Source organism: Terrapene carolina, unplaced genomic scaffold (genome assembly GCF_002925995.2).
Source record: "Terrapene carolina triunguis isolate 2854851 unplaced genomic scaffold, T_m_triunguis-2.0 Scaffold12014, whole genome shotgun sequence".
Lineage (NCBI taxonomy): Eukaryota > Metazoa > Chordata > Testudines > Emydidae > Terrapene > Terrapene triunguis.
The window spans coordinates 1-8,860 of NW_020676365.1; the positions used below are offsets into that span (position 1 = coordinate 1).

At 40.7% G+C, this 8,860-nt stretch overlaps 1 protein-coding gene across 1 annotated transcript; it reads right to left on the reverse strand.

The window, feature by feature from the left end:
- Nucleotides 1-6: 6 nt before the first annotated feature.
- On the reverse strand, nucleotides 7-8,622 carry LOC112124808 (alpha-N-acetylgalactosaminidase-like; the record flags this gene model as incomplete). The annotated part of the gene is made up of 4 exons (XM_024223279.3): nucleotides 7-346; nucleotides 4,295-4,492; nucleotides 7,343-7,504; nucleotides 8,528-8,622. Coding segments are annotated over 4 exons (725 nt in total), but the record flags the coding sequence as incomplete, so codon positions are not given.
- Between the last annotated feature and the right edge of the window lie 238 nt (nucleotides 8,623-8,860).

Genomic DNA, 8,860 nt, shown 5'->3' on the forward strand with positions numbered 1-8,860 from the left:
CGCCATTGTAATTACCCTAGTTAACATCTCTTTATTGCAGTTCAAGTGCTTAGGCTCTCAAGATTGGTTTTGTAAATTAGGTGAAAGAACACAGAGGCCTGAGAAACAGCAAGACTACACCCGTTGGAGTAACTTGTATGTTAATAGTTGTATCGAGGGCAAAATCTCCTAAGAACACTTGCTCCAAAACATCATAGATCTTGTATCCCTCCTTGCAATCCAGGATACCCAGTAGTGCTAAATTGGTTGCGAAAGGTCTTGGCATTCCATCCGTGCCATTGTTCATAACCGCTATGGCAAACTGTCCGTTGAACAGGATTCGCTTCCATACTTCAAAATGACGCCACTGTCAAATAGAAGTATAGTGTAGTGATTCATTTTCATTGTTTTTGCATCATCATTTCCGAAACTGGATACATGGAAGGTCACACACATCCCTTTGTGCTTACAATACTATTCACAGAAACTGTCACCACTATAACTAACTTAAAAGTAGCACTACTATTAGTTTGCACTTAAGCTGAGTGAAATCCCTGCGATAGATGTGATGGGGGTACAGACCTGATGCAGATGAACAAAATATGGGCCATCTCTCCTAGCTCTTAATTCCCTCAGAGAATAGAAGTGAGAGGTGCTGCTTTAGGGATTAACTGGATTCCAGATGTTACTTATACTGCAACTAAAAGTATCTAAGGGTATGTCTACACTGCAATAGAACACCTGTGCCTGGCCCATGCCAGTTGACTCAGGCTCACAGGGCTAGAAAATTGCAGGGTAGATGTTTGGGCTCGGGCTAGAGCCCAGGCTCTGGATCCCTCCTCCCTTGTGGGGTTTCAGAGCTCAGGCTCCAGCCTAAGCCTAAATGTCTACTGCAATTTTACAGCCCAGCAGCCTGAACGCTGCAAGCCTAAGTCAGCTGACAAGGGCCAGTGGCTGGGGTTTTATTGGTGTAGACATACCCTTAGGTACTGTAGACAAGTGCCTGCCCTGACCGTCTTACAGTAAGTTGACCTCCTACAGCCAAATAAGACTGTCTTAAGAAAATATTACATCTTGCTGTGTTTGGCAGCATAAATCTGCTCACATTTTTACATCACAACAGTGGAAGGTATGCAGGGATCAAAATGCTGATTATTCCAGGTGTTTTAAAAATGTAAGCAAGCTGTTGATACATTTTTTATAATCTTATGAATTTGTTCTGTGATGGACACTTATGCTTATTAATAAAGAGCATCTTTTGTTTATATTTTGGGGGGGATAATCTATAACTTTCTCCCAGAATAGGTGAAGGTGGAATGTAGTAAAATGAGTAAATGATCTCTGATTCTGACAGCTAGCTTTGTGAAAGAACTGAATGGCACACACTGATCTTTATATGTTGTCCAGGTTGACCCAAATGTTCTCTCAATCAGTAGGTGTTGGTGCTGGATGCGTGCATGCTCCAGTATTCATTTCTAGTGTTGCTGATTTTGTGCATCTACTATGTTTTGCAACAGCATCAGTGTTGGTTTTGTGCACCTTTTTTGCAACTATCTTACATAATGATCCTACTTTTTCTATCTTTAAAAAGTTTTATTGCCTTTGTAGATCTAGAAAATTGCTAAAAATAGGGAAAATAGATTACTTCAATTTGAGTGCTACAACTAAGTTTTTTTTACCTGGGGGAAAAAAAAATTCCAGTGCCCTAGGGCCTGTATCTATGCCAATGCTGTTAAGTGTTACAATTTTTTCTTGACAGTGTGCCAACTGTATGAAGTTCCTTGGTTCCGCTTTCTGCCTGTGCAGCTACATGGTAGATACAATTCTATACTTAATCTGTAAGAATATGTTTATACTTTCACTTCATCCACTGTTGTCAATTATATGATTACCCACCCATCTTTCCAGCAGTTCCAAATGATTTTCCATAGTGAGTAAAACAATCAAAAGTTCTGCTTACTTCTAATCTCTTTCTACACATGGGTCCTATTTATCCAGTGTCTCATTCAAACTATCACATAAGACATTTTTCTTGATGTGATTCTAGGCATCTAAATTAATTTGCCATTCCAGTCAGTCAGGACCAAACTCTTCCATATATTCTATCATACTCTATTGTTAAAGCCCTACATATTTCATCTAATGAGCAGCTGGAGTGTTGGGCACAATCAGGGCACAGATATCCAAGAGTAGCTTGCAGTTAGGAAGAGGTCAGCATAGTTCTTACACGGTCAGCAGGACAGATGTGTAACTCGAGTGCAGTTGCACTAGCATAACCAAGGGAAGAATTTGGCTTAAATAGTTAGGAATTTGTCTGCTCTTGGGAAGTTTCTCTTCAAACCTCACAGCCTTAGCCTATCATATGCAATATTTGGGGATCGAGAGTGCAGCAGGGTGGAGACATCAGCCTGGGAAGGCCCCAAGGTATCATAAGGAATGACACTGGCTACAAAGGCCACATGGTCTCACCTTATCATATGAGCCCAAGGCCCATCACCAAAATCTCAGGTCTTTTATCTCTCGGAACCATTCATTTTATTCTCTTAACTGCACTGGAAACCGGCTGCAAGTTGTGATGAATAACCAATACCACAGTTAGGAACTAAATACATTCCTACTTAGCCCACTGTGGCTTGAAGATGCTGCGAGGAAGGCAAAAAACTCCCTGGTCCTCTGCCAATTGACCCATGGGTGAAAAAATTCCTTCCTGACCCCCTAATCAGGTGATAGGCCAGACCCGCGCCATTTCTCAGGCTGGGTTCCCAATCTCATTTTGGGTGGGTAGAGTGGGCTGCTGGAACGGAGCTGAAAGAGGCTCCACGTGGTCCCTGCACTGGGCTAAATTGTGGGAGATGAGGCATGCTGGCCAATCAGCACCCCTTTCTCCCAGCTGGCCAATAGGTGCCAGAGACTCCCAGTGGGAGGAGCTACCTATTGTCCCTTGGCAAGTGTCTCCCTCTATTGCTACTGGGACTGTCCCCCTTTCACTGCCAGCCCAATCAATTTCTCCCACCCGTTGATGCGGATGGGTGGCATTTTGCAGCAGCTAAAGATTGTGTAATTCCATTCTACTGCATCCATGTAGCACCACTGTGTCAACTCTGTTGCTGTCAGTAGGATTGTTTACTTAATTGAGAACACCATGTGACACTGCATCCATTAAGATTATAGTAAGTTTCCAGATACCTTTTTATCCCTGAAGAGAGAACATTTATGTGTTTAACTAAATCAACTATTAAAACTGACAAGGCTAGACTGTACACATCTTTTGTTTTGTGTAACTATTAAGAGATTGAGACATCTCAGTAATGTGGTAATCCTGAAACAATTGTAGTTTTATCATTATGGCAGGATGTATGGGTAGAGACCAACCTAGGCAGAAGTGAAGAGTATTTACCATAGCAGCATTTGCTGATGGTTATGTAATAAAATACTAGCTTTCCCATTTTGTGTGTGGCTCTCATGCTAGATATGATGAGAGTTCAGGCTCTCATACTGGATATGATGGTAAAATGAACTGACCCACTTTCCCCCCATCCACCTTTTGAGACTCTTGGGACTCTCTCTAGAGCCTAAGAGCACTCTAAGCATGTATTATGATCAACCTACAGATCTAGAGGAAAGTCACACAAATAAGGACAAAAGTTACTCGGAAGCAGAGGCAGAGAAACTCAGTAAATCGCCACTTGAATTACACTGTTCTTGAATCCAAATTGATACTGGATGAAGTGTTGTTCTCAGCCTCCAAGAAAGGAAAACATTATATGAAGCCTAAATGGCTGTATACATCAGCACAGAAACTGATAGAATAAAAAAACGCTAACAAAATTTAGACTGGATGTAAGCTGGTGCAACTCCTGTGGAAGTGTCTTGGCCAAATTCACTAGTGATGTAATTGGCAGTGTGAGTTACTTATGTGTAAACTGGTCATAAAATGGGTGTAAATTCCATTCATATGTATCCAATGAATGTGTAACCTATGTATGCAGAGAGGGAGTGGGAGGAGAGAGTGGCAGGAAAAGTAATTAATTATAGGAGTGTGTAGATTAACACATCTTTCCTCAACCTTTCCAGCAACATTAAATAAGTGATTAAAAACAAATCACTACAACTTACGTTTATTACCAAAGGACTGGAAAGGCTGTTTTAAAAATGAAAAATTCTGAAGCTTCCTTTCTTGGGGAAATATAAGATAAAGTTCATATTGCTAAGTGTGAGTTTCTGGCAGAGCTTGGTGATGAGGCATAGCAGAACCATCATTTAAAAATCAAACCAAACAAAAATATAGAGAGTAGACAACTAGCAAATTGGGTACCTGCATAATGCGCTGTCCCTGAATCCCCAGAGAATCTTGGTTTATATAAATCAACAGCTTGTTTTGCAAGATGTGCTTGGCATCCTCAGAGATTGTCCTTAAATCACTGGACATAAAGAGAGGGGCTGCCAGGATTGCCCACAATGCCATCTGCACTTTTGACTGCTCATAACTCAGGCCAAAGTTACCAATGATCAGCTGAAATAAATCAGATACTGTTAAATGAAACTGTCTGTATTGTAGTAGCGCCTAGGAGCCCTAATCACAAACCAAGATCCCAGTGTCCTGGCACATGACATGGGCTCTTAGAGGTACTGCAAATGTGACTCTCTTAAAAGAATGATAATATACGCCAAAAGCCAACTACATTACAATTTAGCGCATTATCCTGCAAACCCTCTATGTGCAGAAATCTTACTGAAGTTAATAGTTGAAAGCTTGCAGAACTGGACTGTTACTTGTATTGTCTTTTATACAACATTTGTCCCAAAATTCGATTTCAGAATGAACCATATCTTCTCCTTCATCACAAAATCCTGTTTCCATAATACCTCTGTGCAGACTTGCAAAATTATCTTAAATTTACCAGCCCATCAATAAAATGTACTTGTCTCCCTTTGCACCCCCAGAGTGAGTGAGCAATTCAGATTTTGAAAGGCTACCTTAATTGCCTCCCTTTGACTGTAATATATTTGTTTAAATGTTTACCAATATTTTTCTGCTAGGCTATTTTGGGCAGCAGTTTTTGGTATCTACCTCAAGTGTGTTCCCAGCCAGGGTCACACATGGTTCCACTTTGCCACCCTTCCTCTTAAACATGTTTGTGTCACAACTAGAGGAGATCATGAAGCATTCTGGACGTTTGTGCCATTGGCATTCTGATTATAATTAAGGGTAGGATTCTGTCACAGAGTCAAGAATTCTGTTACTTTCTGGGACCTCCGTTACTACTTCTGGGGCAGGGCTGGAGCAGCTGTCAGCCTCAAGGCTTCTGGAGCAGTGGCTGCTGGAACAGCTGACCGGCGGCCAGCCCCAAGGCAGCCGAAGCAGCAGCCGTGGCCAACACCAGGTCCACCAGAACAGCTGGCTGGCAGCCAGTCCTTGGGCTTAACATTTTAGTTGGGTTTAATAAAGGAAGGCAAAAACTATGCCCTCAAGCAACACAGCTACTTATAGGGACAACTTGAAGTGGGAGCCTGATAAACCAGGAGGCTTCGCAGCACTGAACTGCAGGAAAACCCTCTCCTCTGGTAAACCATCACCAAATGCTGTGGTCTTTTTTATTGCTATGATGGAATAGAGACTGGTAAAGCATTGCAGTAAGTAAATTACAAAGTATAAATCACTTTGGTGGTATAACAATCCAACTGTATGTTTTCATGGTCAAAAAGTAACTGCTATGAATTTGGGGCCTTTGCTGCACAATGTGAAGGTCTCCACTATGTATTTGGGGCTAAATCCCCAGCAGCAACAAAGCAGAGTTCAGCACCGCTGAGAGGAGGCAGCAAAAGTACCTTCATCCTGGAGCTGGCTAGGGACTGAACTGTCCTTCAGTGCAAGTTAGACTAGCCTGAGACCTGCTCCAGCTTGTAACAGTCTCTTGGGATTGCTGAAGTGCAGCATGCTCCGGCCCTACTCCCTAGGCTGGGAAGGATGATACACAGCCAATGTAGCCAGCCCTAAATCATCTGAAGATTCTTCCATGCCAAGACAATCCTCTGCTGTCCATTTAAAGAAACTTTTAAGGTTTCTTTGCTACATTCCAGTGGCACAAAGAGGCCTTACCGTGGGCCAAGATTTAACAAAAAAGTTGCAGTCTTTCTTTATTATGCATAGCCGGCTCTGGTGTTCCACACCTTGGTCAGACTGCAATGTGCTTTACTCAGGAATATCCTTGCAGGCCACTTGGATGCTTTACCTGTGCTGAATGTGCTGTGGAGTGGGTTAGTGTGAGTAAATTACACCAGTGCTCCAGTCACTACACTGGTTTTCATTCTGCTGACAGGTGAAATTTAAATTACTGGATTTTTAAATTTCTGAAGCGCTATCTAATTTTGAGACTTGCAACCTGAAAGAATGCTGCTTGTACCATCCAGTTGGATGAGAAACTGAAGAGCTCTTGTTGACATTCCCTCGGTTTGAACTCTTAAGAACAGGAGGCAAGACAGTCACCATGGAAGCTCCCCAGCTGTAACTTGCTCCCTCTGATGCCCAACTTTGCTGGTACTGAGAGCATCCTGCAAGGTTCATCTTCCTGAACAAATATCTGTTTGATCTCAAGACAAATCTAGAGAGGGATTTTCCACCCAGTGGCTGGGGTGGCTAACAAGGGGATGACTATTATGTTAGATATTTATTTTTAATATAGGTAATGAACCCAAGGGCCCCACTGATGAGGCATTATAATTTTAGTAAGAAAAGCTTTTTTTACCACACTAATACTTGGCATTCATGTAGAACATCTTTCACTAGATGATCTCAAGGCATTTTACAAACATTAATTCCTAGAAAAAAAAGTTAAGGTAGCAAATATGTACCTACTGATTTAAACCAAAAATATTAGAACATTAGTTATTTACAAAATGTTTAATAGGAAATTCTGAGTTAAGATTAAAAACCATTTTGGCTTGAGATCCATGTGTAATTTCTGACTGAATTTTTTTTCCTGAGATAGTTAAATGTGAACACTGTCTATATCAGATTTCAATGCAAAGACAGTGCAACCTTAACTACTGAGCTGCCACTACATCTCTATACTTATCTCATGCTATAAATACCTCTAATGGTATTATACCATTTTGAAGATGGTTAAGTTGAGATAAAAAGAATGATGCAGTGAGTCAGTGATGGAGGCAGGAGTAGATCCCAAGAGTTCTGACTCTGTCCCTGCTCTAACTGCTGGACATGTTTTCTATGCACAAGTGCATAGTATCAGTCTTGTCCATTGGCTGTTCACAGCTGTCTTTTAGAAAGTCTTGCTAAATTACTTTTTTATCAGGATCTATTTACATTTCAACAGAAAACAAAATATTAAAAAGATAACATCACCATATCTGGATCATTCCATCTTCCTGGGCCAGCTGCAGGTTGCAGTTCATCCTGGTTATTTCCATACCACTCAATAATATTTAGAACACTCTCCCAGGAATCCTGGATGTCACCAAAATTTCTCCAGAGGTTACAAATGTCACCAAGTACGGTATAATTTATCTTAATAAAAACATAAGTAATATATTTATATGTATACTACATATGTGATCATCACATCCATGAAATAAATTATTTTATTTCTACAGCCACTGAATAAACTACATTTATTCTGCACCTTTGACCTGTTTCCTGTGCCAGAACTGCTACTGCCATTAATAATCTCTGAGCAACTTCGACAACTCCCATTCTCGGCTGCCTCCTGTTCTCCCTCTTCCCTCCCTTCCTTCTCTCCCCTCTTATTCTGCTGCTTTCCTACCAACACTAATTGCTGTGGTGGGTCAACAATAGCAGAAGTCAACTCTCCCCATTATGACACAATCATCTGATGCAAAATTAACTGGATCACTAGGCTTCAGAACTGGAACTACTAGGCTGTGAAATATCATGTTATGAGCTGTCAGACAAACAAAAGTAGATGGGGAAGGACAATGTATATAAATACTGGTTTGTTACAGTTTATACTATATTTAAGTGGTATTTTCCACCACCAAATTCACAAAGGTATTGATATAAAACATTTTAAAAAACAAATAAGCTGACTTGTTCTCCAGAAAAGCAAATAGGGTTTTCTAAATTTCTAAGGGAGTAAAGAAGTAAAATGTTCCCTAGCACAGAACATTAATCTGTGTTGTTCTCAAACAGATTTTTCCAAAGGAAGAACAACTGATTTTAAGACAGTGGTTTAGTTGCCATTTGTAAATTGAGAAGAGCAGACACCTTCGCCAGGTTATTTTATTTTCAAATGTCATACTCATAATCTGAATGGGAGAGATTGGTACCTACAACGTACAGCTTTCTCCTATAAGCATCTGAAAAGCAGAAGACTTTGGTATTTCATTAGTGCAGTGAGGTTGTTCATCTAACAAGGTGGTGCCAGTATGCAGAAATGAATGGAATAGAATAGGACTAGCCTGGGTGGTGTGCAGTTCATTCAAATACGTTCCAGCCATTTGTCAAGAGGTCCCAATTAGCTAAATACTGTCAGCTAAAGAGTAATAAAATAAAATCAGACAGTGGAGATACCTTTGGGGGAAGCCCTCCTTCATAGGCTGGCCAGCTACATGAGTAAGCGATAGGTCTTCCTGTTTTATTCAGAGCAATGCTCATCTTTGGGTAGCCTAAACAAAATTGAGCATTGGGTATTAATGCAAGGCAATATTAACATATTACATAACAATAGTAATAGTGTTCTAGTTTTTTTCACTTGCTATTGTTTTACAAAGATAAGAGTGGAAACTCTTCTTTGGTGAATTACATCTGGAACGGGAATTATATATGGAACATGGCTAATTAAAGGTTTCCTTTACAAAGTTACAATTTATGATCATGCCTGCCCCAAACTGACTGTTTCTGCAG